The sequence below is a fragment of the Brachyistius frenatus genome, unplaced genomic scaffold (genome assembly GCF_029030835.1).
Source record: "Brachyistius frenatus isolate BFR_SWC_R1_liver_20210118 unplaced genomic scaffold, ASM2903083v1 Contig_47, whole genome shotgun sequence".
NCBI lineage: Eukaryota > Metazoa > Chordata > Actinopteri > Embiotocidae > Brachyistius > Brachyistius frenatus.
Genome location: NW_027210646.1, coordinates 1,361,413 through 1,381,101, shown reverse-complemented (window position 1 = coordinate 1,381,101; position 19,689 = coordinate 1,361,413). Strand labels below are relative to the sequence as shown.

The window sequence follows — 19,689 nt, the reverse complement described above, 5'->3', positions numbered from 1 at the left end:
TGGAATGAAAGTCATCTATTTGTGCTCATCGATTAAACGTTGTTCCCCCGGGGTCTTTCAATCTGCAGATTTAATTAACAAGTTTCACAGGACTAACAGGCAGCAGGGGCCTGTAGCTGGGAGAGCGAAAGTGGATTACGGTGGTGAGGGGAAGCAGAACATGGAAGAAAGGGAATGTGCGATAGATAAAAAAAACAAACCAATTGGAATAACAAGAGGCAACAGAGAAAAAAAAGGACACAAAGTTTAAGGAGTTGATAGGAAAAACAAAACGAAGGAGTACAAGTTAGTTTTACGCTTTAGGGGAAACACACCATTTGCTTTCTTGTCAGAGTTAAGACCAATTCATGGTTTCTCATGTCCGGGAGTACTGATCGATGAGGGACACATAAGCGGTTCTATCGATCGACATTTTGAGGGTACGTACGCGTTGGTCTGCTACATAGACATCAGCTGGATTTTGTTAGCTTCTTTTCCAAAGCACGGAGGGTGGAAATAGCACAGGACTTCTTTGGAATTTGAAACTTTCCCCTGTGTGTGGGGTGCCATTGATGAAAAGCATGTACAAAGCAAGGCACCTCCAGCAGCAACTACTTGAATTAAAACAGCCTTACTCTAATGGCTGCACATGATGCATAGTATTGCTTCACAAGAGTGGAAATGGTGGCTTTCCTTCATGAAAGTGATGGTGTCTTTAAAAAAAATTTTTTTTAATGATGAATTATAAATAACTATAAATGTTGTTTTTCTGCTGCATGCACAGTTATTGCATTTGCAGTGCATGCGGTCACCGCTGTCAAGAATGTTTGGCTTCACACAGACTTGGGCAGATGATACAATTTCTGTCATGGGGACCATTGCGGAGATGCAGATGCGAAAAGCGTGAATTGGCCTTTAGAGAAGATTCAACCTTGTTGAACTGATTGGCAACAGCAAATACATTTTGAAGGAGACTGATTTATACGTTCTATCGACATATGACAACACAAGGAAATTTCTATTATTTTAGGCAAGTTGCAAATATGTTTATACTGACTGTTTATATGTTTATAATGAATTTATCTGTAAGATTTTCACTAAAAATTACTTTTGTTTTCTGCCATAAATATCTCATCTTCCAGTACAGTATTGATTGTCGGGACCAGAGCATTTCTAACTTTTTTTTTGCTTCTGATTAGGGACTACAGCCCTCAGTTAAGATTAGGTGAAGATTATAGTTTGGTTTAGAAAAAGTGGTTCAAGAATACCTTGTAGTTCAAGACATGTTTATTTACATTTAATCAAAACCATGAGAACGTTTTTCCTAATCTTGACCACAGTAAACTAAACCACAGACAGAAGTCTGGATGCAAACCTTGGGCCGTGATATCTGCTTTGTGCTTCGTACACCCCCTCCCCCTCCCACCCGCCCCAGCAACCTCCTGCAGACTTATATAAAGTTCGTAAATGTGGCACTACTTTCATTCAAAACCAATTGCTGTCCAACCACACGTAAACCACAGGAGAAGCACGCAGCTACACATCGGTCAATATGGCCTCGCACAAACGACCACCTGTACATCACCACCAAATAATCAATACACGAAAGCCTGACCGATGTGAACAAAGCGCACAGTTGAAGCGCGACTCATGAGGACGGGGTGGAGTGACGTGAGGAAGAAATTCAATTTGTATGTGGTCTTTTGTATGACTCTCAGACTCTGTAGCTCCACGACGGAGTCGAACGTAGAGAGTGTCTCACCCGGCGGAGACAGTAAAGAAGGAGGATGGGAAAATTGAAACCGAGAACAAGCAGAGTAGATAGCAGAGGGGTCGAACCATGAAGCTGGGAGATAGAGTGTGTGTCTGCGCGTTGATTAAAGTAACCGGTTGCGTTCAGGTGCTTGTGAGGGTGTGATAAAAAAAAAAATTGGAAGTAAACACAGACTCTGGAAGTGTGGGAAGATTTCTTAATAAGCACGAACGAGAAAAAGGGAATGACTTTTGGTCACTCTTCCCGGCTCTGGTGAAGTGTCATTCATCAAAGCATCAGCAGCTCGCTTAAAATGAGCACGAGAACTAAGTGTGTAATTAGTGAGTCATTGTGGCAGCTTTGGTCTAAACGTGACGCAATTATGCGACATTTGAGGCTGCGTGTACTTTGGACCTCTTTAGGAATACAATATCCAAACCCACATGCGAGCACACCCAAACACCCTCACACACGTGAATGCACATTTTTCTCCTAAAGTCCCCACACAGCAAGTCAGTGCCCGTCATTTCTGCCAAGGTGGTACGGGGGTCTCGCTGTAATTGGTCAACAGATTGACAGAATGGTGGGAGCCCAGGTGCTGAGGGTCCAGTGTGACAAAGGTGTGACCGTGCATAGAATGCATTACTTATGCATGCCAACTCCTGATACATTATTGAATGTGTGCCTCTGTTTAAGGGGCAGAGCTTATCTGCAACTTAGTTTAAATTCAAGATAAAGTACATTCTTCCGATTTTGGGTAAAATAATCATTTCATTGCCATAATTTCCTCTATTTCTCCTGGGAAATACAGGAGGCTCCGCATTGAGGGCTAGTCCCTTCATTGACCTCCTTACCAGTAAAGTGGGAGAGCAGATTGTTCTTCAAATGAATCCTGATAAGTATGGCTGGGTTGTCCTGCCTCTATCTTTGGCTTCCACTTCCCCTCTGCTCATTAACTCCAAAAGTAGCTCCCTGGTTGAGACCTGGCTCAGAGATAATAATCACACGGCTGCATTGTGATGTTAATTCTCAAAGGCAGCAAGCATTTGCAGATTCTGGGCATCTTCACCTTAAAAGTGTCTTACTGAAGTAGTTCACTTTGAAAAGTCCTTTTTAAACGTCCCCTTTCCCCAATCGTATTCACCGATGCTTTCATGCGTCATTAACCACCCAGAACTAATTAAGTCTAATCACACTTAACAGTTACCTCATATCCTCAGTGCTACTTATGAATGTTGGTCACGAAACCCATGAACAATGTTGTCCTATTGAGGCCTACAATTGCTCCTCTTGGTGCTTCCTTATCACAAGAGTGAGATAAACACTGTAGGGCTGGGGATGACATGAAGTAAATGTGAGGCACAGCCACACTTTTCAAAGGTTGATTTGCAAAAGAACGTGAAGGCAACAACTGTGCAGGAGCATGCACAAATTTGCATGCTATCAGCAAGATCTCAGAATGCCGGTGAAGATAAAAAGAAAACCCCACTAAGTCCAGCCACGTTTGGTTTTAACACTCAAACTATGGTGAATGAAGTGGCTAATCAACGTGGAATGACCCTGAAACAAAGTAGGGTTAAAGACACACACATCCCGCACTACATCACTGCTACATCTAAAATTTACAACATATGCCTACAAAAAAAATGGTAGCTGTAGCTCAGTTGATACCGGTTGGCTATTTAATACATGACAAGCAAGTATTTTGTAATTTTGTCTTAGTAACTAAATTCTGACTCACTATTTCATGATTTGGAATCTCATCATTTTCATCGTCTTTTTTATTAGCGTTGTTTTTTTTTTTTTTTTTTTTTTGCTTTTCGTGACAGGAATGAGCTTCCATAAGCCATGTTAATCAGGACGGTCTCGACCTCTGACAACACTGAAATCATGTCCTTTGAAGGGCTTTCCCCAAGGCTTAGGTGCCGTGGTAAGTGCAGGGAGACAGCAGTTATTTGACTATATATGGACTTGGGTGCTGTGCTTAAATGTTACATTTGTCGGAGAAAATGACTAAATATGTTGAAATAAGCCACTGGTCCTTTATTTTCAGTTGTTCTCTTCTATTTTTCTGTATCATTTTAAGTTAATAAATCTGGTGAAACACTTTTCACCCTCAACACTTTCTCTTCTCAAATGAGCTTTAAAGAAGTTAATATGTTGGCAGGGTAAAGCATAGTGGAAAAACTTCCATAATCATGCGTAAGAAAATCCAGTTTTGATAAGTTTTGGGTTTTTTTTTTCCCCTCAGCAAAGTATATTTTTTTCAGAGTCTGAATGAATGATAATTCATCTGAATGAAACCCTCACGTCTTGAACCCATCCACCTTACTGCGAGTGTATATATATTTATATATATATAGTTGTCCCTTGATGTATACGAGCTTATGTGTGTGTTTTTCATGCGAGTGGGATTCATTAAATCAACTGCTTTGATCCTCAGTAATTGGTTGATGTTTTTCCATCTCTCTTTTTCCACATTGTGGTATTAACCTGTTGCCATGGTTTGCACACGCGCACATTTTACAGTGTGTGTGTGTGTGTGTGTAATTCTTCTGCATTCTTCTGCTCTGAAAGGTCAAAACTGTGTTGTTGTGCGATTAGTCTGCTTTGAGCGTAAAATGTGTAATTGCAGGTTTGTGGATGGGTTAAACACAGGAGTGGTTAATTCATGTGCTGTATTTTCTAAAATCTTATCTTATTTTATGTATGCGTATTTGTAAATGTTTTCATATTGTGTGCACCTTTTTTGTGTTTCTATGCTGCTGTGACGACTACATTTCCCCACTGTGGGATTAATAAAGTCTAAATCTATCTATCTATATAGGTGCCGGTATTTGTTTTGCTTGCAGGCGAGATGTTTCTATTTCCAGTTTTTGGGCTCTATCCTGCTCCTGGCGTGAAGCAACGTCAGGCAGGTGTCTTTTCTAGTTTCAGACGCATTCATCATTTCTCTCCGTCCAGTGACCATGTTGTTCAAATAGCGAATGTACTTGCACCCATCCGGGCGCCCTTTGTGTGTATTGGTCCTCCAAAATGAGGTGTGCTCAGGAGCATTGTCAGTGTATTGCTATCTTAAGGCAGCTGAAAGGTGACAAACGAAAAACTTGGTTTTAAGGCAATGGCGTAGCATTTTACAGCGTTTTACTGATATTTTAAGGGCGCATTATTAATAGTGAGCCTAAATAGTTGGGTGCACAATGCGCTGTTTTCTCTGCAGAGGAACTTTCTTTCTTAATACCTGGTAAATCTGCAGTTATGTTAGCAATACATCAAGGTGACTTTTAAAGGGAATGGGAGATGACGGTCCGATTGGTTTATTTAATCTTTTACCCAAAACACCTGTGATTGGGCACAAAGTGCCCCCCCCCCCTCCTCTTTAAACCATGAACTTTACTTTGTGAATAGATTTTGGGCCGTGGCAAAAGTAAATTTGGGCATGAACGTACTTTCACCATGCGCTTTAGACGGTGCGCTGAGATCGTTAAAAATAGAGTCCTCAATGTTAAACTAAGATATATGGCTGCTGGCTGTGGCTTCATATTTAGAAATTAAATACGAGTGTTACCAACCAGTTCTACGCTTGCTAATTGGCTTCAAAGTAGTCACGACTCCACGCACACATTTTTGTTTCAACACATTTTTTCTATGCATAAAACAAACCACTCTAAAATTTTAACTGATTGAATTTTAGATGAACTCTAAGCCAGGCTAACTGTCTGCTGTCTGTAGCGAGCAACATATTTAGCATACAGATAGGAGTTTTATTCTCATGTAACCGTCAACAAGGAAGCAAATGAACGTGTGCCAATTAAGCTTCTCCTTTAACCCTGTAGGAAGCAACGTTCACTCACCAAATGACAAAGGAGCTCTTACAATAAGACTGTGAACATATTTTTGCCTTCACATCATTAAGAATAGAACAAAAAACGGTCAGAACTCATTTCCCACCATTGTACTGGATTAATTCCCTTCTCACACGTGACCCTTAACTCCATAACGGCATCCAATTAACCGTAAAGGGAGCACGTGAATGACAGCGAGAGAATGAGAGGGGAGGAAAATTATCATTCTGCTTTGACACAGTGGCGGGATGAAAAAAAGAGGGAGGCTGTGGTGAAAGAAGACGGGAACAGACTCGAGGCCACTCCTGATTTGTCATCACCTTCTTTATCCATCATCATGAGCTACCGCTAAACGCTGCAGGTGTCCGTCACATCTGTTTGTTCACCCGCAGAAATTCACAGCGCCTCTTAAATTCAGTGAGACGGCAAGAGGAAGCAGGAAGAGACTTGTTATTTGTGCAGGAACTAGAGCGGTGGCACTCCGTCATCAACTTATTGTGGCCCGATGCGTTTCACCTTCTCACTAACAACGCACAAGGCACCGTAGAAACTTTTAAAAAAAAAGTTGAGAGTTATCAAACACGCAGGGGTCTGACCACGTCCCGAGTAATTGGAGAGCGCGCAGCCATCCCTCAACCGGGCACCCTCTCCCTCTGAGAGCAGCTGATAAACATGCAAACGCTGCATCGCATTCATCTTTCCCTTCCTCTGTCATCCTCAACTGGCAGGGCAGTGAACATACTGAGCAGTTCAGCTGAATCCTCCCTCTGCCTTTCACTCATGGATGGGCTCCTTAACTTGTGAACCTCCCATACATCCGTTTGCACACCGTCCGTCATGCACACCACATGAATGATGGAGAGAAAACAAAGACCTGTTTGTACTTGCAAAAACATGCTCCCCATCAGATTCATGCAAATGATATGATCCCCAAAGCCCACGTATGTATCCACCCAGGCGTACATGCCTGTGACGGCACATTCAAAAGATGAATAGCAAGTAGTGGAGGGTGAATCCAGCTAAAATCAGTTTGCTTGTTTGTTTGTTTTTTTATATCCCACCGTGAATACTCTGAGATATAACCGCTCTGAGAGCACCGTCGTCATTTGTGATATTTTCGCCCCACTAACGGCAGATGAGGAGTTCCATTGTTTGTTTCTTTGCTGTTCGGTCTGTCCTTGTTTTTGTTTTGAGTTTTTTTTGACGAAATTACACAAGACTTTCCCAACTGTACACAAACTCTATATTTAAAAGCAAGATAGCTTTGTCATATATCCGTCTTGACTGACTCATTCGCTCGATTAGCACTCCCTCGTTTTCATTTCCTCCTTGTCAATAAATTTGTTTTCGTTTCTGTGTAACCCAGATCTTGCCCACAGTGAGAAAAAAAAATCCAAATGAAATTGGATAATTTCCTCGCACAAAATTACCAGTACCTTTTCCGTTTAGTTTACAAACATTTCCTTCAATATGAAATGTTAAACTCTGCAAAAAAATACAGTTTATCTTCTGTACCATTCACGGACACAAGTTTAAGAAAGGTTTCTCCAACTCAACTCCGAGATCCCTATGATACTTTGACTGACTGGCCGACGTGCAATGACTGCCCTGCCTCTTGCACTTTTTATGATTTAACAGGGGCTCTTGCACCCACAATGCAATGCATATTTATAGAATACAGTTAAAAACACTTGTGGAAAAAATGATACAGGAAGTTCCTTTTAATTAACATGGTACATTCCACAGAGCTGCTTTTTTTTTTTTTTTTACAGATTTTTTGTTTGGAGTGCACAGAAAAAGCACTTGTCACTTCATCAGATTGATTTTATTTCAGCCACCCGTGCATCCTCCTTTAATGCCATTTTCAGGGTTAATCTTATAGGAAGACTACAAAGAAAGATCTGACAGGAGTCTCCTTATATTAAATGAGGCTTCACCAGCAGGGCTTAAGGGCGCACAGAGATTTATACAAAAGACCTCAAATCCCCCAACACCGTGCAGCTCCTTGAGACGTTCTCACCAATCAGTAGGAGTTCAGCAACAAGGACTTAAACACTGTCACAACTTCATACTGAACCTCAATCTCTGTGATTGTGTGTGAGAGCTTTGATCCCCGCACCTGTGAGCTCGACATTTACGGGGAAACTTCATTGTACTGCTCTGTAATTTCCTACTTATTACATATTCAGGAGTTTCCTGGATAAAAACTTTAGATTACTTACTAATCAAAATATTTCATGAAATTTCTTGATTGGAGTGCAGTGATTTGCCTCATTCTCTTGTCTCATCTTGAAAATTACACTGTCAGGATAAACATCTTCCCCGTAATTACTCTTAAACCCATCCATGATCTTGTGTCGCCCTCGGTCAACACACACACAAGATGGTTTTCAATGTAAAAACAGCGCGCCATGAAATTGGATGAGCACATACATGATCCCAAAGGGGTAAACTCGTTTGTTTTTCATGACCCTGTAACCTTTCCGCGAGCAGCATTTAAGGGCAAATGAAATGTTTTTAGTATCTCTGCTTATTAAGATGCACAGCTATATCCTAAATACATTTCATCCCTTAAGCCCTTTCACATTGTTGAATGCAATGAACGTTGCAGCCTCTAGTGGCTCCAGGCTTTTGGGGATTTTTGGCCTATTTGCAGTCTATTTACAGGAATAATTTAATTTGTATTTTTTTAAATTTCTTTTATTGTCTCTAAATTACTGGGAATAATCTAGAGGTACATGTGCACAGCTCTGCAGTATCTACACTATAAATGTATTGTTAATTGAATTATTCATATTCAAATTCAATTAAAGAACATAAAAGCAAATCCTTCTCCCCCATACTGAAATAGATTTTGATATTAACAGCATGAGGACAGAGGTCTTTACATAGGGAAAACATAAATTGATGCTATGGGTTATTGACGTTCGCATCATGATGATCACAAACTGGATGTTCCATTCACATCACCTCAGCGTGCATCCATAAATAAAAGGCATGCGCACACACATTTACAACCCTGGTGCGTCATCGTCATAAGCAGCTTCAGTGGAACGAGGTTGAGTCGACGCAATGGCACAAAGTGTCAGGGGAGCAGGTGTTTATGCCTCTCAGAGAAATAGAAGAGCCTGAGATTTAGGCTGAGAAAAGCCAACCCCCCCCCCCATCTTTTATTCTCTCCCGCCGCTATCCATAATACATCTACCCTCTTATAGTCATCTTTGATCCGTCATCTTCAGTTCTTTTCTTTCTTTTTCGGCCTTAACCATTCCTGCTCAGCGGTCCCACCTCTCTCCCATTTCGTTTTCTGTGTTTCTCTTCGGATTCATCCTCCTTCTGTTTTATAAATCTCACAGTATCATGTTCTCTCAGCTTGGCTCCTCTGTGATCCTCCCAGAAAACCAACACTTTCATGCGCCAATATCTCGTAGAATCTTTTATCACAAGCGACGTCCAGATGTACACATGTGTACATGAGCCTGGAAGATGTTCCACCTCTCTCTTTTTTTTTTTTCTTTACAACACAATGCAGTAAATATGCAGTCCATAACAGACCTGCCCACCACATAGTTTACAACCCTGCTTGATTTGTTAAGATCACAAAGCTTTTGGCTTTATCAGAACAGCCAGCAGGCAGCTCTAAATCGCAGTGAGGTTTGCCAATAAACAGACAGTGTGAATGTTTGCACTGTGCATTACACCGAAATCTCACATTTTCAATTTGAATGAATCCATACAGAGCACAAAGCCGTCGCATCAATATATAATATGACAATCTTCAAAATGATGTGAGTTTTGGCAGGGACCAATACGATCCTTCCAGCACAATTCAAGTACACAGTCGTGAAATCTGACTTGTGCATGCACTGGTGAATAACCGATGGCCATGGCGATGAAGTAAGGGGCAGATGAGTAACAACATTTAATCCACAAATTGCGGTGGCAGCGAGCCTGCGGACGAGGTGGCCTGCAGCTCTACGATCAATGTGTCAGTCTCAAAGCTCCAGCTTAACTCCTAAGAGCTTTCAAACTTATATCGACCTGAAACACCTGGACAGAGGGACTGTGCCAAAGAGCAGTAACCATACTGTACAAGACATATCCACAAGAAATCCCACAGCTTTTGCTATAAGACTGTGCATGTGAAAATATAAGTCTTTTTTTTTTTTGGAGTAACACTGTTCAAATGAAATCCCAGCCCTGTTGAGAAAAAAAACGTTTGAGTCTTTGTTGGAGTCAGAAAAGTAAAAATCCGATTTTGCTTGCGTTTATTGCCCACCACGGCGTCGGTCCATTTCCATGCTCCACCTTGCTGGTAGTGTATAACTCCTGTAGGTTACAAAGCAGGTTGGCCTCCTTTGATCGTGACCAGTGCACACTGCTTGCTCAATGTGCCATGCCCGAGTTGTTTTGCACGAGTGCACAGCTTTATTTCCTTTTTAATTTCCTGACACGGCTGCCTCCCTCAGCAGCTGAGGAGCTTGATGAAGGCCCGTCTGAACTCAATGTTGAAGGTGGTGTAGATAATAGGGTTAAGGGCGCTGTTGACATACCCGAGCCAGGTGAAAGCACCGTAAAGTGCAGGAGGCACGTAGCATGTCCTGCAGTGGGTGTTCAGAATGTGAGTCACAAAGAAAGGCAGCCAGCAGATGAGAAACACCCCTGCAGCAGCCAGATAGCAAAGAGGTACGGAGAAAGGACGATAGGGAATTGAAGGCGTAAGTGGGACAGTGGAGAGAAAGAAAGACAACAACAACAAAAAAAACGTAAGTAGAGCAAAAGGGAGAGTTGATGGAAAAATATGAATATAGGGAAATGTTTTTATAGTGTAAATGTAAGGAAGTTGAAAAGTGTAAAGAATATGAATAAAAAGGGGAGAGAAAAAAAAGAGACGTCATGTTAATCATAGTCACAGTTCTGGTTTGCTAAATCCTCCCTCAAAAGTTATTATCTAATCACTGCTTTACAGCCTTATAGTAACTAGATGTGCCTTCACAGCTGAAACACATCTGTGACTGCAGTAAGAGTTTTAATCTTTCCAAAACACAAAATATAAGAGCAATTGTAAAATATAGATTTAACAATATTTCGTGCTATTTATGTAAGCTACAAATGCTATAATGCCCTGCTAACTACTTTTACTACGAGCTAATGATGTAATTATTAGGAATCAATATGGTCATCAGTTAACTGTGATGTAGGTAACATTAAAAACAAAATCCACGTTCCAAATAGACACATCGATGTGATCTGCAATAGTAGCGTTTAGACTAACGAGCGTTTGGAGGATTCAATGTTGTTGTTTTTTTTTAGCATTTCCAAAATTTAAACATGGGCATAAGTGTGTTTATTAAAATGTGTTTGTTAGCTCTAACATAAGCTGCAAGTGTAAGCCGAACCAGGTAACTAGCTTATTTAATATTAAATAAGATAGTTATTGCAATTTATAATTGCAATGATTAATGCAATTTCAAGCCATGTTCATGTTTAAAAATCCTGTACGGGGTCGTTGTATGAAAAAAAAAAATCCGATAGAAACATTAAAAAGTCCAAACTAGTTTTAGCTGAGTAGCAAACAGCAACTAAATCTGTGAGGAAAGTTCAGCCAAGAAAAACTTTTTTTTTTTTTTTTTTTTTAAACCTTATGGGTTAAACTTTTGAAGACTAATAATGTCTTCAAAATCTGTCTTATGTCTTTCAAGTTATCTTTTTAAACTTAATATTTGTTGTCCTTGAAAGAAAAGCTGAATATCAAAGAGTCAGCGCACTTCATAATTCATATCAAATTCTTACTCATCAGCAGTCAACAGGATATAACTTTTTTTTTTTATGTTTAAATACGACTACAGCTAAAATTGTCATGAAATTCACGCCTTATAATTGCGGTCACAGCATCACGAGGAAGCTGTGGTCAGTTGGCGGAAAAGCAGGTGGGACTGAGATCATCTCTGTATGTGCACCACTGTTTTCATCGTCACCACTGTAATGTAATCAGCCACCTCTGATTAGATTTTTGTCAGTGAGATGTATGCTGTGCCAGAGCTAACTGGACCAGGCTTAATGTAACCTGGCTGATAATTGCAGCGTGGGGGAGCTACGGTGTGTGTGTGTGTGTGTGTGTGTGTGTGTGTGTGTGTGTGTGTGTGTGTGTGTGTGTGTGTGTGTGTGTGTGTGTGTGTGTGTGTGTGTGTGTGTGTGTGTGTGTGTGTGTCTGCGCACACACTGTGAACCCGAAGCCAGCCACACTTTTGTCCGTTGACATTCCGGCTTCATTTATTGTTGCGCTGCAAATTATGCAGCAAATGCACTGGTACTATCGTGACCAGGTGAGTGCGCAGGTGGTCGGGGGGCGGTGGGGGTGGGGTGGGGTGGGGGGGTAATGTTGTAATTGTTAAGGGAGTTGAAGCGGAATAAGTAAGTATTACATGTTTATATCTTCGGCTTATGATTGTCTCCACTCACCGAGCACAATGGCCAGCATCTGAGTGGCCTTTTTCTCCCGCGCGTGCATGCTCCTGAACCGTGGATTGTTGACATTGGCGTGAGACATCGGCCGCAGTGACGTGTGTGTTCGTCCATTGGACAGGTCCTTCACCTCGCAGCTCATCCCAATAGGAGGACGCTCGATCTGTTTTTTTTCCTCCGCGTTGTTTTGCTCCCCTCGCTCCCGCTCCAGATCCAGCTCGGTGCGGCCGCAGGAAGCGTGGCTGATGCTGCAGTAGTTCTGCGTGTCCACTGGGGGCATCATGGAGTTCTCAGCCGGTCCCGTCTTCGGGCGTTTGCGCCACAAGCATCCTGAGAGCAGGTTGGGCTTTGAAGGACCAGAGGGTTCTACGCTCTGCTAAAGGGACAAACGATAAGCAGTTATTGACAACTTGAAATGAATCAAAACGCATATCCAATGCAAAGGCTGCCTAAATATAATAGTTTTATTGTAATGCAATGTTATATTTGTAAAGCTGCACTAATCTCTATCTTCATATAAACATTAGATGAAATGATTCATGTGTAATGTGAACGGTGTCAGTTGTTGTGACAAACCAGCATCAGAATAGTAACATTGCAGTTTCCCTCAGCTCTGTGTAGTGTCATAGTGTCTTTCAGCTCACTGTTTTGGTTTTCTGGCCTGCAGCCTCAGTGTTTTTATTCACTTTCACCACCTTCTTCAACCTCATTTCCAACCGCAACAGGCAGCACCTTTCAGTAACACCGGCCTGGTGCACTAGCAGCCGAGCAGCAAATGGCAGACGATGTTAATGCCAGTATCCTCATCCTACATTGAGCCATCATTTATATTTGCGTTCATTTCATTTCATTTTGATTTCTGTCTTAAGTTTGTATTAATGCATAATGCAGTAACTTTAACAAGGGAAACGGTAGTGGATCAAAACGAGGCTTCGAGTTGATGTTGTGAAGCAATCGGTACAGCTTAAATGTCAATATGAGAACTTTGACCATTCCATTTGTTTTTATTGGCTCTCTTGCGTGATACTCTTCAGAGATGATTGCCACTTTTTTCTCCGAGTGAGGAAATAAAGCCCTGAAGAGCCAGAGTGTCGTTCCGATGCACTCCGGCGGCGTTATACCTATGATCATAATAATTTGTCAGGTGTCTAAACACTAGTTTAAATGTTGCTTTCTGTCTGTTGAATGTGTTATTGTTGGCTTTGTTTTCAGTTTATCGTGATGCTCCGAAATGTAAAAAAAAAAAAAAAAAAAAAAAAAAAAGAAATCAAAATTATTGCAGCGTTAATGTTTGAATTAAGTAATTACACTTTATCGCACTGCCTTCTTTATTCTCTCAAACCTCACCTGCAGTGTAATATCTGTTGAAATATTGCCTTTAGTTCATCTGCCTTAACCTCCTGTGGAAAATATTAGAAGTTGATTGGTAATCCACTAAGCCAACAAAGTGGTGAATAGGAGTCACAAAATTGGAAGTTATAGCCAATTCATGTCAGAAGTGCTGTTCAAACAGACTAAAAGTGCCCCCACTCCAGCTTTTTAAATAACAGTACCACAATTAGCATTGAGCACACATCAGGAAACGTGGCTACAGTATCTGTGTATGAATACAATCTTTCATTTTAGTAGTTTTTTCATTTAGTATCTCTTGTACCCTCACTCTCGAAACCTGCAGTGAATTCAACAAATCCAATGAGCCTTTTCTCTCTTGGGTATAACAAGACTCGTTAACAAGTTTGAGGTATTGTTCAGCGTGTACTTCCAGCACGTCCTTAAACACGAATTTTCATGGCGTTCTCTTACTCATCACACGTTTTCCTCGAGGGAAAATGACAGCTTATTTCCTCCGCCTTTGAACAGTCGGTGCAGGTGCTGCAGTGCGTCACCCACAGACTTAGCTCAGCTGACTAGTGACCAGGTGACACAAGGCAACGAGTCCCGCTTCACAATCATGATTCTCGGCCCCTTCTCGGACCCCTGGGCTGGGACCGCACAGCAGAACGAAAAACTCAAGTGTGCATGAACATACGCACGGACATACCCACACGAGGAGCTAAAAACGGATCCGCCTTTCGTGCCACCATGTCACAATACGCCAACACACTCAGTATGAGAGTTAGTCAGGCATTATGCTGTGCTGTATTCAGTAAAACTGGAGCACTAAATAAAACCAAGATTCACACAGTTGTGTTGGATCGCTAGTTTAACAGAACACCTACCACTTTAATCCTTATGGGTGACAAGTCTGCCTTGGGAGTCTCCTCTTGCAGACAAGTCTCCTGGGGAATCAGAGGGAAGTTCAAGATTGAAAATATTTTCCAGAGAAAGCCATGCCTGTTGTGTTTTCAGTCACTCCTGAGCCAAACACTGTGCTGCTCAATTAGAAAAGGAAAAAAAAAAAGACAGACTCCTTCATATCAAATGTTCCTTCACTTGACTGAGTTGGAGTCCTGTTATGTTATTTCAAAACACTTCTCCATTATAACTCTCTCAGCCTGAACTCTCCCAGGGCTTGGATCTTACAAAAGGTGTCTCCACTCATGAATGAGATTCCAAACTGGGGCTCAACTATAGCCAATTATCAGTAACGTGCTGTTAAAATGGAGGACCTGTGTGTAATTTGGAGTAAATTAAAGGGGAGAAATGGAGTGGGAAGAATTCAGCCACTGTACATACAGCTTCTGGATGTGGTGAAGCTGGGCAAATTACCAGACTGAATTGTCTAAAAAGGTTGTTTTTGTTATACACCGTCTTTTAAAAATAGGGGTAGATACAGATGCACCAAACATGACCTGATGTCTCCTTGCCCATGGATATTATGATAAATCCATCATTTGTATGATAGATGTAACTGGGACAAACATTAGAGTGATGGATTCGATCAAACAACTGACAGCTTGTTGGGAAAACAATTCAGATTTGCATTATAATGAGAAGCCATCATTTCAAGAAAAGCGTCACCCTTGTCAGAAAATCACTGTTAGTACAAATTGATAAGACACTATGATGCTTTTTTTTAAAGGACTAAATTGTGATTAAAGCCTGCTTTTAAACAAACACAAGAGACTTAACAGTCTATGATCTATTTAGGACATCTTATAAACTGTTTACTTTCTTCATTTTTTACCTCACGTTTTATGTATTACACACTTAATTTTGCTTATTACTAGCCACACACTCCCATACACTTTAACTGTACCTGTAGCAGCCTGCCTGTCCTAAAACACTCCCTATTGTTTTTTGGTTTTATAGTGCAAAAAAGGAAACATAAATGCAACATAGATGTTTATGGTTTGTAGTTTTATTTTCTTCATCAATCAATTGTTTTCTTCAAATATGTATTAAGTGTGGTGTAAATGAGCCAGAGACAGAGACCAACATAAAGAAGGGATGTCTTGATTAAACTCCCTATTTTCAACCTGACGCGCCATCTTAATTAAGAGCTGCTTCAGTTTCGCGGTGACAGCCGTGTCAGCCACTGACAGAGCTGCACATTTACATTTTACCTTTGACCTGTGTTCTCCCCGTTGCAACCATTTACCTGCATATAGAGCATCTTCACACACAATCACACTGCTTTTCTTTAACTGTCCTATAATAATAAGATATGGCGAGGATTTTTCTGCCATTCTCTCTGTAGCCTTTTACCGGTAAGTCACTTAAAAACCTTTCTGCATACCAGAAAAGCAGCTTTTACCGTGGCAATTTTACTCGCTCTGTCTACACTTTGCATTTTCTCCCGTAAAGGAGCAAGGTACGAGTTTTTAACAAAGGCTTTGCTTGTGAGGTACGTGTGCATTGATAGTGTGTCTAACAGAGGAGGTCTGATATAAAGTTGAATTATAATTTGCAAGTCATTATCTGTGTGCATATAGCAGGGGAATGTAAATGAGGGAGAGAGACTATACCTACATGAGAAATATATAGTTGCTGTCAAGAGAAGACCTTGCGTCTACAAAGATTCAAGAGCTGGAAAATAGCACAATTATTCTGAGCGGGACCACCATGAATTTTGAACTTTATACGATCAAATTTGAGAAGTTTTATAATAGGGTTTTAGAAGATCTCTCTGGCTGTTGAGTGATTTAAAGTCCTTAATCTAATCAAATCAAATCAAATCAATAAATAATTCATAATTTGTCTGCAGATATAAATGTCGTAAGTCAACAATAAGCAATAATAATAAAGCCATTGTCACAAGGGTAAAAGAAGTATTCAGACCCTTTACTTCAGTAAAAGCACCAATACAGTAATGCAAAAATACTCCATTACCAATACAAGTTGGGCAAAAAAAAAAAAAAAAAATACTCCCGAAGTGAAAGTACAGAAGTATTAGCAGCAAAATGCAGTTAAACTATTAAAATAAATGTAGTGATTTGGTCCCTCTGACTGATATTTTACTAAGTAAGATATGATTATTAATAGTGAAGCATCAGTGTGTAAGCAGCATGTTACTGGTGGAGTTGCTGCAGGTGGAGCTATAACTACTTTATATCCAGTTGTATTTACAGGGACAGCAGATAAATCTGAGGGGTTGTGAGATGCTTACCTGTAGAGGAAAAAAGAAAATTACAAAGTTCTGGTCCATAAATCTGTCTCGACTATTTCTTCAATCTTTAGTCTTCAGTGACATATTGGATCATTTAAACAGCTATTAAAATGAAACAATGTGAGAAGTTTAGAAGGCAAAAATCTGAATCTTGAATGTGACCACGACTACAAACTGCCTTTCGTAAAATGTCAGAAAACAAACGGGGTTGGAAACCACTGGTTTATAATCCTTAACAATGTGTTGTAATTTAAAAGCTTGTTTTATTATTGTTTCAAATCTTCATTTGAAAAGTAACTAAAGCTGTCAGGCAAATGTAGTGGAGTAGAAAGTAACATCGAATGGAAATACTTGAGAAAAGTACCCCGAAGTTGTATTTGAGTACAGCACTGAACTAAATGTACTTAAATACTTTAAACCACTGTTAATAAAAGATGATAAAAATCAAGTCTGCAGCTATAAATGTTATCATTATGATAATCAAGCTTGTTTAATCATTAATACAGGGTTCTACAAAAATCAGAGTATGATGAATGAAGTCTTAAGTACTTTATGAAGGATTTTATTGAATTCATGATTTGCAGATAAAGAAAGGTCAAACTGAAGAATGTTTAACGAGTCAACGAGCTAAAATGAAAACGAGCTGGTGAGAGATAAACATCTGCCACAACCTGGAAAAAAAACCAAATTTGTTCTCACAAACAATTTATCTCTTATAAACTCTTTTATAAAGTGTCTCTTCCTATGCTCTTGTACCATAATTCAGTAAATTGAAAACGTCACTGAAGAAAATAGAAGGAATAGGATGACGATAACGGTCTCACCACAGACGGAGGGGTGGAGTCTGGCTGCACTTTTCCGCTGGCCTGTCCGAAGGTGATCCGCTTCCGCCTCATCCTGAGGAAGACATAGATGCGGATGTAGACCAGCAGGGTGACAATAAACGGCAGATAGAAGGACACCACAGAGGAGTAGATCACGAAGTCAGGGTTGGAGATGGAGCACACCATCGGGTCATCTGCAGCAGAGGGAACATATCATTATGCGAAACGGCTTCAAAATCACAGGATGATAAAGAGACGGAAGGTGTAATTTACAGATGACCTCTGACCCCGGAGCGTGCTCTCCATCTCTTAAATGTTGGTTTGTCCTTTTTTATATTCTGCACGTGTGCTGAACTGTACAGTGCTGCACAGGCAACCTCACAGGGACGACTGCGAGATGGAGGCATGATTGATTTGCCAATAACTGCGCCATAAATTCAGGATAAGAGACCATCTCGCATAATCATGATATTGTATAGAACAATTTTTCAATCAAAAGTCCACAGTTAAATAAATTGAAAAAAACAAACAACAAAAAAAAACGTCTGGCTCTCACTGCAGCTGTGAAATGGATATTGCATATAATTGGTATGGACAAACAGATGGGGTTCACCCCTCTGTATATGTTCCCCTGGATCAATACCTCATACATATAGATATTTAATGTACTGTATATATACTGTATGTACTGTGCATTTTATATTTTATATTTATATTTTTTATTTTATTGCTTTTCTATTATATTATTCTATTATATTATTATTTTATTCTATTGTTTCTATTATTGCTCCTGTATGTATGCTGCTGTGGCGAAAAAAATTTCCCCTCGGGGATTAATAAAGTATATACCTACCTATACCTACCTACCTACCTACCTCAATACACAGAGATGGAAACAAGGACAGACAGATACAGTCTATTTGTGGCCACTCTGAACTGCCTTCAGTTTTTAGATTCATAGTATTTAGCCGTTTTGTTTGGGGGCGACGCAGCGTTTGTCTTGTCCAGCTCGTCTTTTTCAGTCCATTGCTTTTAAAGGAGGATGAGCGTTTCCGATGTGAACCCACTGGTTCCTCCGTCAACGGTGATATGTGCTAACAAAACATTGAGATTCCTGCAATCAGTTGCCTTTGTTTTACAGTAATTGCGAGAAGACTAAAACCACATGCTTGGATCTTTGTGAGTAGCTTTACATTGTGTTTGAGGAGTGCTCTTAATTGTGTGTGTGTGTGCAGTCACCCATCTGTGCTGCTGGCGATTGAAATTAAAATAGCAACTGGTGACGTCTCTCACATTTCTTAGCTTGGCTTTGGATATTTCTTGCTGGCACTTCACAGAAGACATTATTTGGTCATCACAGCAAATCTCCAGTTTTGGAGAACATGAATAAATTCCAGAATTATTAGAGAGACAAGATGACACCCTCTTTCCACCTATGGGAACCTCAGTTAACCAGAACGCTAAGCAAATCAATAATTTGAAAAAAAAATAATATTTTAACCAAGAATCTGAGATAGAGATGCCTAAAGCCAATTTAAAGTGACGCCACCCAAAATAAATCACTTCAACACAAACTGCAGTGCACACAACAGATAAATGATGTAGCATGACAGACTAAGATCATCTGAGTAATGTGAGATTGCACTTCAATAAAGTTTTTGTACTTAAAAGAGACTGATTTACAAAAATTGGGGAAAACTGAAGCAGCAGAGGCCAAGTATCCTGACTTTTAGTCACTGGTATGGATTAGTGATGAGTCACAAATATGCGATAATAATCGAATAGCTCAGAGTGAATTTTGAATAGTATTCTTGCTTGAAATCAAATTCAAGAATGTAGTTATGCTGCAGAATGAGCGAAACACCACGACTTTTTTTTTTTTACAGTGTTAACATTGGGTCTTTTTAAGATGTAATTTCCTGCAATGGTGGTTTTATGGGAATTTTGCAACTTATTTGTTGAGTTTTTTTGTATATTAAGTAAGAGATGTGGAAGCTGTCAGAAATCCTGAAAAGTTTTTCTCAATCAGTTGCTTCTGCAAAGAATTCGGCCTGCCACATCCTAAAAATCCAGCATGCCATATGGCTCCAATAAACACTTTAACTCCAATACCATCAACACTGGATATTTTTTGTCAGCCTTGACTAAATTCAAGGCCACAGAGGAAGACAAACTATATTTTTTACAAGCTAAGTGCACCTTCAAATCCCATTAGAGGTTACATTTCATGTCCCCCAGCCACCCGCAACGGCACGTAGACTGAATTTTGATGCT

General features: G+C 40.2%; 1 protein-coding gene across 2 annotated transcripts in view; it reads right to left on the bottom strand.

Moving 5' to 3' along the window:
* Window positions 1-1,623: 1,623 nt before the first annotated feature.
* The window catches only part of drd3 (dopamine receptor D3), a 28,533-nt gene continuing 10,467 nt past the window's right edge, over window positions 1,624-19,689 (bottom strand). The window contains exons 5-8 of one of the 2 annotated variants that reach the window (XM_069703582.1): window positions 17,416-17,609; window positions 14,262-14,321; window positions 12,040-12,418; window positions 1,624-10,239 (exon numbers count right to left, since the gene is read on the bottom strand). In XM_069703582.1, coding sequence (XP_069559683.1) covers window positions 10,043-10,239; window positions 12,040-12,418; window positions 14,262-14,321; window positions 17,416-17,609 — 830 coding nt within the window. In that variant the 3' untranslated portion in view covers window positions 1,624-10,042. The remainder of the gene's footprint in view (window positions 10,240-12,039; window positions 12,419-14,261; window positions 14,322-17,415; window positions 17,610-19,689) is intronic. The other variant, XM_069703583.1, reaches the window with a different exon arrangement.